Below are 21,684 nucleotides of genomic sequence, written 5' to 3' on the forward strand. Positions count from 1 at the left end.
TTTTAGTAGATGTCATTTTAATTTATTTGTACAAAATAACACTACAGTAAGTGTTCAAAATGTCGTCCTTGAACATCATTGCACCTGTTTAAACGACGTATGTACATGATTTCTGTGAACTTGGATAAAAACTTGATAATCATTTTGAACGATTTCAAATGCTGCAGTGATTCGTGCAACCAGGACTTACTCTGCTTCCACTGGCGTCTCATAAGCCAGAGACTTTACATGTCCCCACAGAAAGGAATCTAAAGGAGTTACATCGCATGACTTTTCTTTTTTTTTTTCGAGGAAAAATCTTCAAAAGACATCCAGCCTGTTGTCGCGGCGGCTGGATAGCGTGGGATTCACCTACTGCGGCTACCCACTAAAAAACCTCGGACTTTACGTATCCTGCGCCGACCCGGAACCGTCCCGAGGGATATAACGTCGATGCCGGCGAAGGTTTCGGTGTCTTTGTTTCGTATCCCGACGCACTAGTTCATTTCGAAATTCGATTCGCGGAAAGAAGAATGAAAAGAAAGGGATCGGATGACCTAGAACGCCACGAAACTTTACGACAAAATTTACAAGTGAATGTGTCGAACTAACAATCAAGAATTTCTGTTATCAGTCTTGGCTAAAATAAACATTTAGCAAAAAGTACTTAACAGATGCATTCAAGTTCAAGGACAACATGTATCATGAAATTTTTTACTGAAGTTGTCCGATTCGGGTTTTGACGGCGGCATAGCAATGTTGTATCGTACACCTACTGCGGAACCAAATCTCGCTGAAATAGGAGCATCCAATGTTTACAAAGTTTTTTAGTGCAAAATTGCCATGTACGCTACTAGTTTTTTATGATGACTAAATTTATTTTTTGCACATTTTTTTTTGGCTTTTGAAAACAAAATTCATAGATGTATGGAGTATTAGAAAAACAAATAATACTCAGTGGTAGAGGTATCTGTTTAATACTTAGAAATATACATCTTTGTAAATAGGATTAGCGGTCTCTGGAATTTTAAATTGATATTAAACTACAAGTTACACGAAACAATAATAATTGCTGTTATGGCGATTTTGAGCTGATAGTTGGTATGTCTTGAGTCAGCAAAAACATCTAGCCTAGCACTCTTTATGAGAGAGTAAATATCAAAGTTATTATCAAACCAGGGAAGTGCGTTTTATGAAAATTCCAAAGTGTGTAAAAGCTGTGATTGCAACTTTAAACGAGCAATTTGAATAATTATTACCAAAACGCATAGTGCGTGTAACTTGCATAATAACCAGCTATTAAACTATCTAAACCCTCAGTAACTATAATAAATCTTTTCCAACCATTTGGGCTGGATTTAACGACGAATATGTATTTCTTCTCACTAATATTGTACATAACACTTTTTTGCAATACATTATTTAATTATAGCTACATACTTACCTGTACAAATCAACGAAGAAAATAAATATACAAAATCAAGGCAACTTTGTAGCTGAAAAATTATATAAAAAAAAATAAATACTTAAGGACTAACCCTATAGAAACTCAACGAGGAAGAGGCACAGCTTAAATCACATACGTTCTAGTTCACTAGCGAATTCAGGGTCTAATCTGATTGTATAAATAAATTTTTCTTTAAATTCGTGACAATATTGGTTTTTGGGGTAATAACAGACCCTGGTCAGTGAACTATCAGGAATGTATAATAATGTATAATTGGCTATTAAAATATATCAACGCAATCTGTGACAAGTTTTAAGTACATTTTTATACACTTGACCATCCATTATTGATCTAAAGGGAGTACCTATAGATTGTTTTTAAGTACCTATATAATTACTATTGTCTCAATTGCGTTTCTATACATTGTGTAGGTAAATTTTATCAGACGATATAGGTAATGTTGAATCCACCAATTATTGGTAACCATTTTCTATAACTTTTCTTTTCCAAATTGCTTCCAAATCAATCAATTTATGTCAGCAAATTTTTGGTTCTTACATTGTGGAAAGTTAAAAAAAATAGTGAATTTACTCAACAACAACTCACTCTTCTCTCTCTACTTTCCTACTTTGAAACTAAACTATCGCGGATTTAAAGCTTCTCCAGCATAGGCAAATTCAGACTCGCTGGAATTTCAATCTCCTCTAATCGGATCTCCGACGAGCTGTAGCCAAAATGTACCGGAAAATTGCGTTTAATGTCCATCAACAGCGACTTAAATAGAAAAAAACGCTCAGTTAGAATCCATACAATGAACCTGTAAAGGAATATCCAACCTGCTGCTCTGGCTGGTCCTGCTGTCGGTTCTTCAACCTGTTCTGCACTTTCCTGATAAACGAGAAGGGGATTTTATCAAAGTCGTCGGTGGGAGTGTACAGATTCAGCAGTTTGCAAATTTGTAGAAGCGTTAGGGAGCTGCACATTTCACACAAATTCTTAACATCCTCATCGGTGTCTGTTTTCCGGGCTTGTAATAGTTGAGCCGCTTGGATTATGGGTTCGAGAGTTGATGCAATTGAGGCTTCCTGTAAAGGAATTTATATCCTCATCGGGTTGGATTTCCGAAACTAATCCTCAAAAGATGCCTGAGAAATGCCTTAAAATATCTAAAGCAATAAAGTGAAACCACATATGGCGGTTAGACCAGGCGTAAGGAATCGAATGTGTGCTGGAATAAATACCATAGAGCGTTGTGGCTGTACCATTGGAGATGAATTTGACAAAAAAGAATATATTGCATTTTTTTTATTAGCATTAATACTCTTCCTAAACAGTATATTTCGCGACACTAGCGATATGAAAGAGTGTATGCTTCTGCGCATCTCCATTTATAGTATACAAAAAAACGAAATAAACATAGCGGAGATCAGCTGTCGTACTGCATGAGCTCTACAATGTTGCCGGCTTGCTTTGAAACAGCCAGGTTACTTGATTGTTATTTAACGTTTGCTATCAAAATTATTACAAATAATTTTTCTTTTCAAAATTAAATGAGAAAATAAATATAACTCTTAAACGTGAAATTATCATATGTATTAAATAAAAAAAAAAAAGAAAGCCAGCCGGCAACATTGCAGAGCTCATACACTACGAAAGTCGATCTTCAATACGTAGTTTTTTGTATACTATAAATGAAGATGCGCGAACGCACACACTCCTTCATATCTCTAGTGTCATGAAATATACTGTATAGGGCAAGATTCTTGCGACCGAATTAGTTTATTTGGTCTCATATTGGTCACGTCTATTCCTGTATCTTTTGATGCTGAATACGTTGCCTACAGTAAAACTTTTGCCCTCAAACTATAGACTTTAACGATTTTGAGAATCTTGGTGATCTGATAAAGAATCTAATCATGGAACACTAAATACTTACGTCTAGATTCCTGTCTCGTATCCACATCTCCAAGTGAGATAAATTGTGTCTTATTTGACACCCCTTGGCCCAATGGCACAATTCTTTTCGTAACAGCAAGTTATTCAAACTGGAGGCGCATATGAAGTAGAAGACTTGCTTGAAGAGGTCGGAAATCAGGCTATGGTTGACGCCGTAGAAGACTAGTATCTGTGATGTAAAGGAGAGGTGATTCACACCCAGTTTTCTAACGTCGACTTAATAACTGACATCTACTACTAGTACAAAAAACTATTTCTTACCTTATGATGGTTTATAAGTTCTTGTATCAAAGCCGCCGTCGGCTTCGGACTGGTCTCACCTCCCACCGGACTGGAAACGCTCCCCATTCTACTGCGCAGCCCCGAAGGTTTTCCGCTCATTCCAGGCACTTCTTCGTGCTCCAATATCGCGGGAACTATCAAAGGTTGGATTTTTTCCTCCAAATTGCGAGTGAGTGCTAAGAAAAAAAAGAATCAAACATCGTAAAGCACTATCAAACGAAACTGACCTTGAAACAACCACACATTTATATCAGAGAGTACCTGTCGGTACTCGGAGAGGTCGAAATTCTTGAGGCACTGCTCGTTTTGGGTCTGAGTGTTCGATTTCTGGAACTGCGCGTCTCCACTGTATTGTTTCATGCAATTGACCAACCTGTTAACCAGAAATATATATTTGAATTTTATTAGTTTTACATCAAGTTTTCATCACTGATATAAAATGAAGAGTAAACATTTCAATAGTTCGTGTAATAGATCTGAATGTTTCTTTGCCAATCATCTCCCTCGCCAAAAACACAACCATTCCTTATTACCTTATAACATTGGCTGCCCACAAAGCCAAGCACTCAAAATCCTCCTTATGCTTCTTCCTAATAATCTTCTTCACTGTATTTATAAAGGCCTGCAACAAATTCCGCACTTTCACCTCATCGTTTATGTAATCGGTGTGTCTTATACACATAAAGGTAATGTAGGCAGGCAGGCCTGGTAGGAAATTTAAAGCCATTCTTGGAGTTAACTCTAAAACAAATCTCCTATTAATTGCTCTAGAAAATGAGAAAAATACGCACCCGTGATCAATCGCCTCATAATGAGCCCTTCATCTCCAGATTTAAACGAGATCATCCCCAAGTAATCCCTGTCTTTCTTCCTTATGCAGGGCTGAGCTCTTCCTACGGGAACGGGAGGCTGCCGTTTCTCCATATTTAGCTGCAATCCATCAACGTCTAAGCCAGCTTCTTTCAGTTTCCGACTTAACACTTTCAACTAGAACAATGGGAAAATAATTGCTTAGTTGGGGAGTTCAAGATATACAACTGTTTTTCACGAAACGAAAAGAACTATTTTGGAGACATACCTGTTTCTTCATCCTACGAACATCTTCAGTCAAAGACTCATTCTTATCCAGTTGCGTTAAGTTATCCCCAGTTAGCCTGGCGATTTCGTGTTGCATAAACGCCTCAGCCTGAGACTGCGGAGTCTCATTTAAATTCGCGGAAAGGATTCGCTGTTGTCTCTCATTATCGTCCCTCAACCTCTCAATCTCCAACTTATATTCTTTCTCATGGGCTTTGTATTTGGCCTTTTCGTCTTGCAACTCTAATTCTAGCTGCTTATTTATAGTCTTCTGGGTCTCGTAGGCTAGTGCTAGCTCTCCGTCTTCGTTGATGTAGGCGCCTGTAATTGTAATATCAATCCTCGCGGTTATTAATTTTCAGTGAAAAAACTCAACCTAATACCGACAATTTTTTTAAGCTAAAGCGATTCAAAGCCCTTTTACCATTACCAAAGCATATTAGGTTAGTCTTAGCACCTAAAGCCCATTTTACGAAGCAATCGCTCACCCAGACGATTATTTGAATTGACGATGGACTTCATGTTGTCAGTTTGGTTGGCCAGAACGCTCTTCAGCAGCACGACTTCTCCGCTTCTTCGGTCCAATTCGATTTGCATTTGACGCAATTGCTCATGCAATTTGGACCAACCTGTTCCTTCGTTGATACTGTTTTGTAGTTCGAGGAGTTGGGATTTTAAGTTAGAGTTGCACAGTTCCAGTTCAGAGATTTTTATTGCGTCTTTTGCTGCGTTTTCGGCTCTAATAGGAAGAGAAGAATTCGCATAAGAAAAGCTTTTATAAAGAACATTCAAGCACCGAACTGAATTTTTTGAGAGACATTGTATACAGGGTGATTTAAAAAAATCACATAAAATGTTCAAAATGATTCCAAAATGATCATAACTTTCTTAATAAACGATTTGCACTGACTCGATAAATGACAACAGTGCGATATGGGGGTGCTTTTTTACCTTTCTATTCTTGGTGACATGTCCAATTCATCTAATCGCTTCTGAATTCGATCCTTTTCCCTTTCCACATCGGCTAATTTAGTTTGCAGTTTCAGTACTAGGCCTATGTCTACGTTGTTCTCTAGTTCAGATTTTACATTGTCGCTACTCGAGCTCGGGGTTTGACTTGCATTGCTGGCAGCTAAAATTACATAAATATTCCCTGGTGAAGAACGATAATTAAAAAAAACTAGGAAAGTTTTGAAAACTTAATTTCCAAATGTAGGTTCTTAACTGAATATTAAAAAACGGGGGCTAAGGTAAAAGTAAGCCTTTAGCAAGTTAGCTAAGCATCAGGAGGGAAAAAGATCTGGAGGAAGTTCTGGACGGATACCCGCTACTGGAGAAACTTTGGACGTTCTGCTCCAAGTAGTTTTCCTACATTTTTAATGCAATGACACTCCGCTAACGGTGATGCGTAGATCAGACCTTATAGACTACGCCACTGCACAGAGTACTAATTTAGAAGAAAGTAAGTTGATTTATAAAAAACTTATCTTCCCTTCAAATCGCCAGATAAAGACGAACTATATCCAGCAAAACCCAACAAAGGGAATAATTTTTTTTAATTAGTTTCTTGAACTATCTTAATAATACAAAGTGTTTTTCACCTTCGCCATTATGGATTTATGAAGATAAAATTATCCTAATAATATTGATACTAAGGCGAAAAAAAAACAACGTACCATTCCAATCAATATTCTCCAACCGCTCCCTCGTGCTCACAGTAGAGCGCACTGACCCATACCCATGGTCCTCCGCAATACTACCACTATATACTCCGGACAAAGAGCTCATATCGCTGCTGTGATTGCCTCCCCTGTTGAGCTTCCTCTCCATCTCCTCGCAATATTGCTCCAATGTCTGGTACTTCTCCAACAGGTTTTGATAAGCCTGCCTTTCCTGATCCGTCTCAGTCAAGATTTCCTTCTTTTCCTCCTCCATGCGCAGCTTCATATTCTCCTCCACTCCCTTCTTGTTCATTTTGAGCATTTCTATTATGTTCTCATATTCTGTTTTGAGTTTATCGGTCTCTTCAGACCATCCTTGACGTTGGTTTTCTGCTTCCTTGCAATATTTTTCATGTTCATTGATCAAGTCGATTTTCTCTTCTTTTTCAACTTGCAACTCTTCCTGTAGTTTTTCGATAATTTTGTTTTTTTCTATGATCAGGCCGCTTAAGTTTTTGACCTCAATTTCCAGAGCTTTAAGGGTGACCAGTTTGTTTCTAAAATCACGAAAATTTCATGTTAAATATGTCTCAAAACGTCAAATCACACTTACTTCAAGTCATTAACTTCGTTTCTGTAAACTAACAACTCGGAATTGGTCTTATTGATCTCATCTATCCTTTGCTGCAGGCTGATGATCTTGTTTTCAAGCCCTTTATTGAGCTTTTTGACGTGCTCTATAGACCTAGCCTCAATGCGCAGTTTTTTGTACTGTCTTCTAGCCAAAAAGCGTCTGATTGCAGCCTGGCACACCACCACATACCTTGTGCGCTTGGCGAATCTCTTACGGGCCAAATATCCCCTGATGTATCTTTGAAGAACGATTGCCTAAAAAATATAACAGAACTAATTTAACCGTTTTGGAGCAAGCAAAAACTTTCATGAAGAATACATTTTCTCATAAAATGACAAATAAGAAACTTCCTCCTCTTAGCAATCCCATCTGAAGACATACTGTATATGTATCAAAATGGAACTTTCTGTAGAAGTTATTTGTTGAGACTTTTGTGTATCTTATTTCGGGACAAATTTGAATCACAAATGTATTTTGGGACAGAAGGAGTAATAGACGTACCTTGGCATGATTCTTCATGTCCTTAAACCTTCTTCTAGCCAATAAAGCTTTGATACGAGTCTGCAAACCCAAAATGCACCTTCTCATCTGATGGAACTTCTTTCTGGCCAAATATCCCCGTAAATAACGTTGAACAGTGATGGCAGCCCTCTCCCGGCGTATAGTCCTCGCCTTCCTGCAAAGAAATTATTGCACGTTCCTTCTGAAAACTTCTCATGAAAATACCTTCTGGCCAAAAGTCCTCTACTATATTTTTGCAACAAAACTGCAGATTTCCGAATGCGCCGATACTTTTTCCAGGCAACGAAAGCTCTCACTGTTTTTTGCATCATTATGCAGCAAGCTTTAAGCCTTTCGTAACGCAGCTTTTCGAGATAAGCCACCTGGCCCGCGCGGAAGAATATCTTGGTCTTTCCGAATTGGTACATGTCCGAGTTTTTGATGTACTGGCCGAGAATGTTTTTGCTGGTTTGCAGCAGGTTTGATCGGTTGATATCTTTGAATTTGCAAAGGGCTCGGTAGCGGAATGTGAAGTCGTCATAGTTCCAGCGGCTAGGGAAACCTGTGAAATATTAGGATGAACCAAATGAACCATTGAGTGAACTATTAGAGTGCATTTTTTGTATTAATATAATATTTTCTAAGTAAATTTTAGAAAAACAAGACATTATCAAGTTTCAAAGTAAAGGCTATTTGATTCTATTGTCTGAAGCCATCTATTGGCGAGTTGCTTGGTTCCGTGTCAGTACCATTCCTTATCCTTAGGATTAAGAAACTCGCGACACCCTGCTTTGACTTGGCCTAAGTTATTGAAGTTGCGATCGCGCAGAAAATGTGCCATTGATCGAAAAAAATATAGTCAAATGGAACAAGATCGGGGCTGTATACTGGTTGTGGCAAAAGTTCAATCGCGTCAAGATCTTTGATCTTTTCCTTAGTTTGTCTAGCTGTGTGCAGTTTGGCGATGTCTAACTCGCGTACTCGCTTTCGATTTGCCAATGCTGGGTAAAAACCCAGCCTGAAAATTTGGAAGGATTAGAGAAAAGAATTACAGCTACGTGTAGGGACATTTAAGTAGAAGTTTTTGTGAATTTTAGAGTGGACTTTAAACACAGATTTTATTGCTGTTTAGAAAATAATGAATAGCATTTTGAATATTTAAAACATTAACAAGCAATTTTTCTACAATGCAGTTGATATTCAAGCTTGTTTACGGTTTAGACATCATTTTTCGAAGGCCTCTTAATGAAAAAAAGAAGTATGTTTGAAAAGGTAATTGAAAGACCTTTCAAATAAGGTATGATTCGGCCCCCTTTCCCATTTAAGGTTTTAGTGGTTGTTTCCACCCTCGCTAGAGGGGCATGCCATTTAATAGAAAGCCGATTTAAAGAATCTCTCCTTTGAAAATAAAATCGACGTATTTTTACATATTTACATATTTTCTACAGGGATCGAAATACCGAGGATGCTTCGCCTTCAAATTGATACGCTGTATAACACTTGCATATAAAATGATTTTATTGACTTCAAGAGTAGCGTAAACTGAAACTATATGTGGGGTTGAAGATCTGTTTTTATTATAAAAAGGGATATTTTTCCGAATACTAACGCAGTTTAAGAAGCATCTACAGTAAAGACTATTGTTATTATTACGAAAACAAAACTTACCGGCCGCCGAAATACGAATAGTCTCCAATACCCCGCAGGCCCTCAACTGCTGAACCGCCCTCTTCGCATTGAACTCGAACCCTGTTTTGCTATCATTAGGTTTGATACATCGGACGTAATGAGGGGTGGTAGCATTTAAAGTGGTCATCAAGGCATTCAGCGACTCCCTGAATTGCGACCCCACCGACTTCTTGTGCGATTTCTTCGCCCCCGGGTCCAGCTTTGCGGACACCACTTTGAGCTTGGTACCCGGCAGTTGTAGCTTTTGCTCATCAGCCAAAAAGAGGCGCTGCAGCAGGCGATTTTTGCTCGCCTTGACGACATTGATTTGCTCCTCGATAACTGTATCTCGGTTTTTTTCTAAAAAACCTCTGCTCTCGTATTCGACTTTATCGGCGAAATGGTTCACTATGAAACTGGACTGTCCGAAGCGACTTTTCGCAAAATGGGAGTATTTGGAACATTTCAGGTAGAGCTTTTCGGTCCAGGAGCCGTCAGTGCCCCGAGGCATCTAAATTTTTCAAATGTAAATTCGAGCATACAAAATGGTCAATAAAAACCTTGCACTCCTCATCGAGCAAATCTAAGATGCCCAACTTGGTCTCGATTAAATCAATGCAAGGCTGATTATCGTAGAAATCGATCATCTTCCATTCGATGCCCTCCTTGATGTACTCCTCCTGCTCCAGTTTGAACACGTGCAAGTTGAATTGCTGCTGGAGCTTCTCGTTTGCATAATTAATGCAAAATTGCTCAAACGAATTGGTTTCGAAAGTTTCAAAACCTATTATGAACCTCCAGAGGTCTGTTCGAAGAGATTTAAGGCTTACCGTAGATATCTAACACTCCAATGAACTTGTGCTTGGCAATATTGGATTCCAAAGCTTTGTTGATGACTAAAACAATCCAGTTGAAGAGCTCCGCATAGATGTGCTTAGCCAAAGCGTCCCTGGCAAAGGCAGCTTCTTCGGTGGTCATGGGTTTCAAATACACATCCCGCATGGACACTATCTTCCTGGTTACTAGCCATCGCTGCAATTCTTCTTGGTCCAAGTGTAGAAGCTCTGAGAGAATCTTCAGGTGCTTATCCCCTCTCTTTGTAATGATATAATGTTATTTCACCTAAACATACATAAAACGTGCTAAAAAGTAACACTCACAGGAATTACACATCCATCCTGGTCCTGTTCATTCTCCACCTCAATCAAACACTGCTTAAACTCGATGTTCCCCAAATGCAATATCCCCGCCAGGATCTTGAACACGCTTTCTTGCTCCCCTTCAGAGAACCCCAACATCGATAAGGCATTCTCTGTTTCTTGGAACTCTGCCAGATCGTCTAACCCTTGAACCACAGGGCTGGAACCCTGGTTCAAATAGTGGAAAGAATCTTGATGGTCTAAATGCAAGTGTTTTAGTCTGTCTCTGGCTGCGCATAATTGATAGAAAATGTGGTAATTTCGTTCGTCGGGAGCCTGAAAGACGACTCTGGATTTCTCCAACAGGTACGTTCTCATGGAAGCGCCGCTGATGTTAAAGTGGGTGTTGAATTGCAGTTCTATGAACTTGCCAAAGCGGGAGCTGTTGTCATTTCGGGTGGTTTTGGCGTTTCCGATGGCCTGGAATTAGCCAATCCTAATTTCCAAGGTACATTTGTGAAGACTGCAAGGGAGTCTGACCAGTATTATCACCTTATACAGAATTAGCCACGCAACCCGTGCATTAGACAATTTTTGACTTCCTACTATCGTGCCCAATAAAATTTGATTTAGGCCAGAATCGACCATTTTGAATCCAAGCAAAATATTTTCAAAATGGCGGCACTTCCGCTAGTACCGGAAGTAACTACCATCTTCGTTATTTTAAGCGAAACCCACTATTTTTTGCCATTTTCGAATTTTTTGTTAAATTTTAAGGCCAACTTATGTCTTATGTTTAAAATTCACCGATTTCGAGTTACACCGGACATTTTGAAAATTTTGACAGCTGTAAGATTACACGGAAATAGGTATTTTGCGCTTACCGCTGCGAATTTTGGAATCGGTGTTCTGGGATTTAAACAGGACCTCTTCAGAATCGATCTACGAAACCTTAATAATATTTTATAAAGAACTAAACTCTAAACTCGAAAATGCTTTAAAGTACAGGGTGTCCCATTTGAAGTAATGCAACACTATAGGCATGCGTAGGTGGTTGTGGAAGAGTTTTTGTCAAAATGAAACACGTCAAAACGTAGTTTATTAAGTCCTGTTTAAGGCCCAGAATATCGATTTCAAAATTCACAACGGTCAGCTCACAATACCGATTTCTGTGGGATCTTGCAGCTGTTAAAATGTTCAAATTTTCCGGTATAACTCGGAAACTGTAAATTTTAGACATAAGACACTTTACACAAACTGGCTTTAAAATTTGACGAGGAATCCTAAAATGGCGAAAAATGAGGTATTCCATTTAAAATAGTAAAGTTGCTAGTTGCTTCCGGTATAACCGGATGTGCCGCCATTTTGGAAATATTGTTCTTCGATTCAAAATGATTGATTCTAGTCTGAAACCAAATTTCATTTTGCTACAATACTGGAAAGTTAAACGTTCTCTAATGAACGGGTTGCCTGGCTAACCCTGTATATAAAAAATGGTGAATAAAACCCTTTTGTTCACGTACCTCCATAATAGGACTGCTAGCTAACACCTTCTTCTCCACCTGCGTCTCGGTGGCATTCCCCCCAACCGTAGCGAAATACCTCATTGCATACTTGGCAGAAACTGTTTTCCCAGCCCCGCTCTCCCCAGAAACAATGATACTTTGGTCCTTGTTTTGCTCCCTCTCCAACTTCGTGTAGGCCTCCTCTGCCACCGCGAAAATGTGGGGTTCCAAGTCTCCCATCGCTTGGCCCCTGTACGCGCGAATTGTGTCGATATCTAAAGGAAAAAAATCATATTTTGATTTCAAACATACAGGACATCGAAGAAGTCTAAAAACGCTGATGCTGACGCGAAATCTGTTTTTGGTCACATGTTATAGTTTGGGGCATAACGATAATTTTTTTCGGTCGTACAAGAGATGAGGTACAAACAATAGGAATACAAAAAGAAACTGAGCACTGAATTTAGCCACATTAAAAAATATACGTGGACGCATCCAATTGGTCCGCAATTTTAAGCATGTGCAGTTTGGTCATTGCTCTTTACGTGATAGAAGTGTCACTTGCCCATGAGCTCTCATTCAGTGCATGAAACGCGATTAAGAAATGAATATTTCCAGGTAAAATTTAAGAATATCAATGTGATTGTGTTTTAAACTGGAAAAAAAATGCTGCTTTTGGTTGATTCGGTTGGAGGAGATGATTGTTTTTGTGGTACAATTGTTGGAAGGTGGTTTGGTGAGGAAAATTTTTGTCTTGAGGACGATTGACCACTTTTGGGTGTGGACAATTTCTAATCAAACTTTCCTGCACGAAAATCCATGACAAACTGAAAAAAAAAATCAGAACAGTTAGAAGGGACTCAACAAGCAATTTCAATGCGATTGCATGTAGTGAGAAAGATTCAATAGAAAGGAAAATGTGTTCCTCACGAGCTAACCGAAAACGACAAAAATCGAAGAGTTGACATCTGCATAAACTTGCTTTCTCGGTATAAAAGAAAGAATTTTCTGTATGACAACCCTAAGCATAGAAGAGGATGGATTGATCCAGGCCAGCCATCCACGTCAGCTGCAAAAGAAATATTGATGCCAAGAAAATTTTACTGCATGCCTGATAGGATTGGAAAGGAGTAATTTACTACGAGTTTCTGGAACAAACTGTTTCAGTTGAACGTTATCAGGCCCAAATAATCAAATTAACCGAAGCTCTGGAGCAAAAAAGACCATTTACAGTTCACAGAAGTCGGAAAGTGATGTTGCTATATCACGATATGACAATGTCACTGACAAATGTCGCTGACATTCAGCAAAACCGACCCAGGAACTCTTCTTCTCCTTAGACTGGGAAATTCTCCAGTGTCCGGCGTGTTCTCCAGATTTGGCTCCGTATGATTTCCACTTATTCAGATCAATGCAGTTTCATCTAGCTGATCAGCGGTTCTCTAAAGTTGCAAATGTTGAAAAATTGCTCGATAACTATTTTGCCTCGAAACCAGTAAGCTTCCATCACGAGGGCATCTATCATCTACCCGATAGATGGCAAAGAACCGTAGATAGTAATGAAGATTACTTTGACTATTAACATTTCCAATGAACATGTTTTTGATGAAGATTAATTTCACCAAAAAAATGCTCAGTTTCTATTTGTATATTTATTACGGACGAGTTCAATACTGAATCACTATTACTAAGGTACCACATAATCTATCACATTAAAAAAACTGATCATTACATTAGAATTTTGACATGAATCAGCAGCAGCATCAAAATCTGCCATTAAAAGTAAATCTCCTGATGTGTTTTGGGGTTTGACCGCAACGTTTTTTTTTAAGACCCTGTACTTGAAAATAAAACTTTAAATAATTTTGAAGTCCCACCAATGGAACCACCATAGAAGCTTCATTTCGGGCCGTCTTAGTATAAACAATCCGCCGGTTATCAATATTCGAAACATCTTATCAACCTGACTCACCATAAATGGGCAACTCATCATAAGGGTTGATAGCGACCAAAACGATGCCACAATACGTGTAGATATCCTTCCTTTCGCAAAACCGAACCTAAAACACTTTCATTATCATATAGAACAATCGTAATTCTTAACATTAATGCCTGGAGATTATACAGAACCCCGGGTTCATGCAGGTACGACAAAGAAGTGAGATCATTTTCCCCAATAAGAATGTCTGGGTTCTTCAAGTATGGCAGATCGTTTTCTCCCTTTAACTGCAGGGTTATAACTTCTTTGGTATCGTCGGTTTGGACTTTCAAGGTGGTTTTGTTCGGTTTGAAATCCTCGAGTAGGACTGCGCCCTCCCATACTTTGTCTGCATGAGGTATCCATACACGCGCACCCTTAAATAGAGGAAAAATCCTAGTCATGTCACGGATTATAAATTCTGTTGAATGTATGTGGGTATTAGTCGCTCCATGAAGCAGAAAACATGGTGTCTTACACATGGCTGATTTAATCAGAAATTGAGATATATACAGAGTGATTCATAAACAATCGGACAACCGAAAGCTGAAGATACTACACGTCAAATGGCAACGATTGGAGAAAATATGCCTTACCTGAAAGTTGATAGTTTCGGTTATATTCAGGATGTTGAAAATTTAAAATTTTAATTTTTAATTAATTCAATAGATTCATTTAATAGATATTTTTAGAATAATGGCAAAAAATGAAGTAAAATTTTAACTTAGAACACCTTGTACACACTATCGGATAAAAGTAAAATAACTATTTTTCAAAAATATAAAACTCTGCATGTATCTTTTATTTTCTTTAAATATGGCAACAACTAAATTTGCTATTTAATTGGTGTCCTAATTAAAACAAAAAAAGCAATTTCATTAGCATTTCTAGTAGTTTATGTTTTTGAATAATTCCTTTACTGAAATAAAACAAAACTATAGGCGACATAAGTAGAGCAACTTTCACGATAAAAATGTTTAATTTAATTTAATAAACGCAAGAACAATCGGAAAACCACAACATGAGGGTATCCATTATGGGCTATAACTTTTTGACATCGACGCAGCAATGATGAAATTAAATTTTGTCAATAAATCGGCATATTCCTTCATATTTTTTAAATTTTATCTATTAAAGACTGTTTATTTCAGAACCTTATAGTACGAACCGGACGTTCTACCTCTTCACATAGGCTATCGATGGGATTAAGGTCTGGTGATTGAGCTGGCCACTTTAGAACCTGGAAATTGTGGTCGTAAAACCACTCTTGAACAGGGCGAGACGAGGGTTTTGATTCATTGTCCTGTCGAAACAAACATCGAATCTCATTCAGCTTAGGGCAACATAACATTCTGGAGTATATCCCTATATACTAATCGATCCATAGTCCTATTTATGAAGTGCAATGGCCTTACTTCGCTCCACGAAAAACAGCCTCATGAAAATACTCTATTCTCTCCGTCCTTCATTATTGATGTAACATTTGATGGACATGAGATCTGGTGTTAGCTGGGAGCCTTACATGCCTCAGTCCATCTGGATTAAAGATTTTGTATCGAGATTCGTCGTTAAATAATACACTTTTCCAGTTTTCAACTGTCTAATTCAAATGTCGGCGTGCTAATGCAGGCCTGGTAAGACAGTTTCTTGGCTGGATATCTGCTGTACAGTTTCGCTCTGACTAATCTGCGTTGAACAGTCCTTGGTTAAACGTCCAAATCAGGGATTTCAGTAATTATTCTCGTGGCAGACAGTCACGGATCTCTTTGAGACGCTCTTTTAATTCTCCTATCCACTCAAAATGTCGTTTTGCGAGACCTTATCGATTTCAGCATAATTTCTATATGTCCTCTATCGTTGTAGCGACTAATGATTTTAGATACACAGTATTTTGGCAAGAGGAACTACCTGGAAGTGGCTATCAAGCTCTTTTTTTCAAAAATGAATTTAAAACCATTGCTCTTAACTTTATGACGATTGACTTACCTTTCGGCATGTTTATTCCTGTAAAAGAACTCTTCACATCTACGAAGTGTGTTTTGAAATATTGGCATAAGCATTTATAACTCTCAGAATCATATCCTCATGTGTCGTTGGTACTTCTTTATAAATCTAATCTTTGAGATATTTTCACAAAACAAAATCAGGTGGGGTAAGATCTGGAGATCTAGCAGGCCAATTCACCGGACCAGACTTGCCCATCCATGAACCGTTAAAATTACGATTAAGAACTTCTCGCGCCTTCGCAGAATAATGAGCCGGACAACCGTCATGTTGAAACCGCATGTTCTGACGCACTTCTTAGTTTAAGTCCTGGAGTAATATGGGCAATGCATTTTCCAAAACATTCCGGTACTTTTCACCATTCATGTTTCCTTCAATTATGTGAGGACCGATAAATTTACTGCCAATAACTCCACACCATACGTTGATAGTCCAAGGACGCTGGTGCTCAACGTGTCGAAGCCAATGCGGATTTTCAACACTCCAGTAATGCATGTTATGCTTATTAACTGAACCATGATTTGTAAACCATGACTCATCAGAGAATAATACACAACATAAAAAATTGAGATTTCGTTCTATCTGATGATGAGATGCCCACTCACAAAAGTCTAAACGATTTTGAAAATCTTCCTCATGGAACTCTTGGCATAAAGAGATATGATAAGTATGGAACTTGTGCATCCTCAGCATTTTCCACACACTCATATGAGAAATTTCTGATGAACCTAGTATTTCTCTTGTGCTCACTTGGGGATTAAAAGCCATAGCACCAGGACTGCGATTTGGTTGTTTTCTCCACACCCAGTAGCTGGGCGACTTCTTTTCTTCTGATTAACAGTCCCTTCATTAATAAATTTTTTAATCACACGATAGAAAAAAGTTCGGGGTTGTGGTCTTTCAAGAAAAGGGATTGACAGCCGTATTATACAAATCTGTAAAAAAATGGAGGTTGCTACTTGAAATTAAAAAGTTAACCCCCATCTCATCCGCACGGGAGGTGAAAGGGAATCAACTTTGACACCAATACATTTCCCCCTCAAACTGATTAAAGTTGGATACTAAACATTTCTTTATAGGATGCCTAGTATTCGAAATATTTCGATATTCCACGTTAAGTGTTACACCCTGCATATCCGAAACTATTGACTTTCTGATAAGGCATATGTCCCCCAATCGTCACCACCCGATGGGAAGTATCTTCAGCTTTCGGTCGCCCCGTTGTTAATAAATTACCCTGTACAAAAGACTTTTTTGGATGTGTCTTAGTTCTGTCTTCAGATGGACGTATCGTAGACGAATTTCTGTTTTGATTAGCTAAATATTATTCAGCGTTTATCCATAAAATATGACGTGTTATCTGTACCTGTAGCGTGATTGAAGAAATAATTGTAAGCTAAAAGCTGATAAGAGAGTATGAATCATGCGTGTATTAAAAATAATATATTCTCAACGACATAAAGGATCATTTGAGTGCTCAAAAACACAAAGAGGATTGGCAGTGGACAGAACTTAATTTATACATAAATTCCTGACCTGAAGATCTTTAAATGTCGCCACACAATGGACAATGGCCAGGTCTGTGAACGTTCAAAAACTGTCATTAACTCAATATCTGATGACCAACATGATCTCTTTCTCGCAAAACACTTCACTGGTAAATTGAAATCTCCGATTAAGCTTAATCTTAACCGGTGCATATGGCTCTTAGTTTGAAACCAGTTTTTCCATTATATAAGCAAATTTTTTCCATTTTCGCATGCTTTTTCGATGGAATAAATAACAATCCCCCTCAGACGTATGGAACAGATGCTTCTTTGATGGGTATCTAGCATTGCATCTAAAAATGCCCAATTTAAACCTCGTTATAAAGCAACCAACGCACGAATGCGCTATAAAAAAATAGCTTTAACGGTTAAAAGATTAGTGAAAGGTCGCTAATGTAAGTTGAACATGGTACACAATATAATGGTACCTTCATACTATTTGGTATTCTGGCTGTGTCGTGTTATAGTACATTTACTAGGTTTTAAACGGGCGCAGCATTTGTGGAACCATCGCAGGTGTTGGGTTAGTTAAAGAAAATATTTGGCATTCAACTATACATATTATTTAAGCTTTTAATTATAATATTGCCGACGCAATAGTAGTATGCGTATATTATTGTCAATATCTCGATTAACATGACCTTGCTACACATAACATGTAGGTGGGTGAGTTGGTATATTGGATGTCTGCAACTTGAGATTATAATAAAAAATTAACTGAAAAAAAAATCTAATGATTTTACTTTATTATGAAAAGTGATTTCGCTGTCTCGCTTTGCAACAAATAAAAGTGAAAAAAGAAAAATCCGTGTGAACCAAAGTCCCAAAACAATGACCAAAGGCTGTAGCTTTACCTAATTACATTGTTTACGTAGGAAATTGAACGGAAAGTAGCATAAAAGGTGAAATTGCCGTAATTAATAGCATATAATAGGCCTTGCTTTTATTAACATGAGGCAGCTTGAGCGGTACCACATCGATGGCGTGAGAACCTGGAACCTTGGTTGTGAGTTGCACTAAGTATATTCAAATTACCACCAATGAATGACGGGCAAAAAGCACAAAATAATGGACGTTCTGTGATTATCATAAAGTTAACATTAACTAGATTTAATTTTGGAAAGTAATCTTGGAAAGTAATTACACGGTACACAACGTATTATCATGGAGGCAGTTCAGGGAGCGATAGTACTTTTTGAAATTTCGTACACCTATTTCCTCTACAATAAAATGCCAAAATCACTGGTAGCCACATACAGAGTTTTATGTTTTTTTGCACGATGGGTTACTTTATGCTTTGTATCTTTTTTTCAGCACTCTGTACGAATTCTAATACCAAATTTAAATTCTTTCTTCAATTCTTTAGCTTTTTGTTGTCTTATAGTATTTTCGTATCTTTCACCGTTTTCGTAGAATTTGCAACAATATCCATCAATCCAAATTAAAGATGTAAAGGAAGTAAAGAAAAAAATCATTGATCAACTCTCTGAAGCAATTCGTAACATTTAATCAAATGTCTTAAAATGAAAATAACTTTAAGCAAAAAAATATAAAATCTGTTGAAAATGCGCCACCCTGTATATTGACCATGGGTGTATTAGCATTTTTTTGTTACTATGCTTTGTCCCCCTGAAATATCTCCATGATGATGCGTTACACCCTGCATTCAAAAAATAATCTTATGTATTATCTCATTATTAGCTCCCACATCTATTTTCATGAATGACGACTAACATTTTCAAGCAAAAAATAGCGTCAATTGCTTTTTAAGGTTTCCTTTTACTAGATCACTCTAGAATAGAACTGAAACCATTCTCTTTGATCTCGTTTTCGTGTCCGAAACACAACATCACTGATCTGGTAAAGGTTACTTACAGTGAAAGTACCATTATAGCATAGCACAAACAACGTGGTAATAATAGTAGTTTCACCCTTAGTAATTGAAAATGGCAGGACCATAATTCAGCAGTTTTCGTCAGAGAAAATGCAGTTTCCAATTTCAAATCCGAGTATGAATCAGAGTTCTTTCTGTTCATCTCTGCTGACTTGGAACTACATACTTAGAACTAACAAATGGACGTGTTGGGAAAAGAAACTTAAATTTCTTCAGAACACGCTTTAAATGATAAGGACAAAGGAAATTATAGTTTTCAGAGGTCAGTTCTAATTTTTAGACATTAATGGCCTAAAAACCAAAAAAAGCCATAAAAACCATTGCTGATTTTTTTAAATATGATAAATTGTCTTGTATCATGAGTGCGGTCTGTTTGCTACGTAGATTTCTTAAATACCTTTAGTAATTTAAACGAGGGACAGCTCGTTGAGGCATTTTTGTGTACTCACTCGAGGTGTTGAAAGCTATTTCAATGCATTTTTGACAGAATTATCAAGATATTTTGAAGAATTTTGAGGTATTTCCAAGCGCTCGCTACGCCTATGAGTTTTTATATGGAAAGTTAAAAATTCAATGTTTCAGAGACGCATTTACAGTCGTTTAAATTCCACGTGATCAGTGGCGTGCTAGGCCTTCAACAGTTGTTTCGATTGTTCAAACATCTTATATCAATAAATGAGGAAAATGCGAGGCAAAAACTGTCTTCCTAATTACGTCTATAATTCCCCGCATTATAAATTTTAACCATGAAGTTTTTAACATATTTTTATACAATCAAATCATGCCCATGACGCTTTGACAGCGGCGTATCACCCATGTTTTTGTGATTTCGGAATGTGACAAAAAATCAGTGTTATGTCAGTTTTGAGCGTTAAACTGGCTAAATAGGGGATTACTAAAAGTTGTGCCTACGCGTCTGATTTTTAGCAAACAAAATATTTCTTTTATAATTTGAATGTGAATAATATGGAAAAACAGTGTCGGGGCAGTGTTTCATTTAATGGGAAAAAAGCTCATTTTTGGAGCTTAATCTAGAATGGGGTCTACGATAAAAATAACATGAAAAACTGACTTTGTACGCCTCTGGTTTTCAGGCAATCAATTCACCAACTTTTATAATAATTTATAATAAATATATTTATTTATTCTACTATGAATGGGGGATAAAGCAGTGATGGAACTATTTTTTGCGACAATTTTTAAAACCTCAACTGATTAGGTGCCTGCCCTAATAAATATTTATATACAGCTGTTGTCTTGCGTAATAAACAGTGGAGGGGAATGTATTTTCAAACAAAAAGAAATGAATAAGAATGTTCAAGCTTTCATTCATGGCTCAGGTTAGTGTGACTTTTTCCTGGTTGTCTAGCAAGCACCTAACAGGAGAATATCTTTTCAACCACAAACCAATAAATCTATACCTAATATCGAACACGACATGGGCTTATTAAAGCCTGCTAAACGAGCTTTAGTATTCACCAGATTTAAAAAATGAAACCGGTTTGCGGTTTCTTAGACCCATCATGTGAACCATCCGACAAGGTTCTTCAACTCCCATCCTCCTTCAAAGGGTTTCAGACAAATTAGCACCATTTCCCCTGACCTAAATCGAGGCAAATCTCCTCGTCGCTTACCTTGGTGTACAATTCCACCGTTGTCATTTTGCCAAAAACACTGGAAATTGCATATACTCAGTTTCACTATACAGCTGATTGAAATTTTCTAAAATCGACGAACACTACACATTTTCATCAGAAAAAAAGAATGCGAACAACGCGACGCTTTCAGCTATGAATTCGGTTCGGTAAATCCTTATCTTATCACATTTTTAAGGGGGGCGAAAAAACTCGTCGAATGGAAATGCGGAAAGTACGACGATCGTGTTAACGAAAACCGCTCCGTGAAAATTAAATTTACGTTTTCGGACTGGCGCCACTGGCGCAAACAAACTGCTCCGGAGCTCCGGGCTCCGGGTCTCATCGATCCCGGCAGAATTGCGGCGTTGCCGCAGCGCGACCCGGAGTTTTCCGTTTTCTTATTTCGACGAGGTTTCGCTTTTAAACAGGTTGAAGACAAATTTAATCCACTAATTGTGCTATTTTGAGCTCATGGTGGAATAGTCCTGGATACCTACTAAATGTGCGGAATTGATAAGGGCAAATTAAAGGAGCAAATATAGTTTTTTCTTCTGCTATTCATCTAATTGTTTTTTTTCATTAACTGTTTTTTATTAATAGTTTATCACTCTTTTCATTGTCTTTTTACATGTTTATTTTAATGAGTGTTCAATAACACTTTTATTTAATTATTGGTTTGTATTTCATTATCTCTGTCTCATAATGTTTTGCTTCTAGATTAGTTTGCCAATTCTCTCATGTATTATTTTCAATTTCTCTCTAATAAACTTCTCAG

The 21,684-nt window shown here is 37.7% G+C and overlaps 1 protein-coding gene across 1 annotated transcript; it reads right to left on the reverse strand.

The window, feature by feature from the left end:
- Window positions 1-940: 940 nt before the first annotated feature.
- didum (dilute class unconventional myosin) lies at window positions 941-21,228 on the reverse strand. The gene is made up of 22 exons (XM_066406998.1): window positions 20,907-21,228; window positions 13,962-14,204; window positions 13,822-13,909; window positions 11,868-12,124; window positions 10,366-10,824; window positions 10,036-10,300; window positions 9,766-9,989; window positions 9,206-9,716; window positions 7,763-8,099; window positions 7,538-7,712; window positions 7,016-7,290; window positions 6,418-6,959; window positions 5,693-5,873; window positions 5,230-5,480; window positions 4,743-5,062; window positions 4,456-4,651; window positions 4,198-4,405; window positions 3,892-4,037; window positions 3,644-3,840; window positions 3,363-3,551; window positions 2,263-2,511; window positions 941-2,200 (listed from the first exon to the last, which is right to left on the reverse strand). The coding sequence occupies exons 1-22, from the start codon at window positions 20,931-20,933 to the stop codon at window positions 2,078-2,080; spliced, it is 5,463 nt and encodes a 1,820-aa protein (XP_066263095.1). The 5' UTR covers window positions 20,934-21,228; the 3' UTR covers window positions 941-2,077.
- Between the last annotated feature and the right edge of the window lie 456 nt (window positions 21,229-21,684).

The sequence above is a fragment of the Euwallacea similis genome, chromosome 3 (genome assembly GCF_039881205.1).
Source record: "Euwallacea similis isolate ESF13 chromosome 3, ESF131.1, whole genome shotgun sequence".
In the NCBI taxonomy this organism is placed as follows: Eukaryota; Metazoa; Arthropoda; class Insecta; order Coleoptera; family Curculionidae; genus Euwallacea; species Euwallacea similis.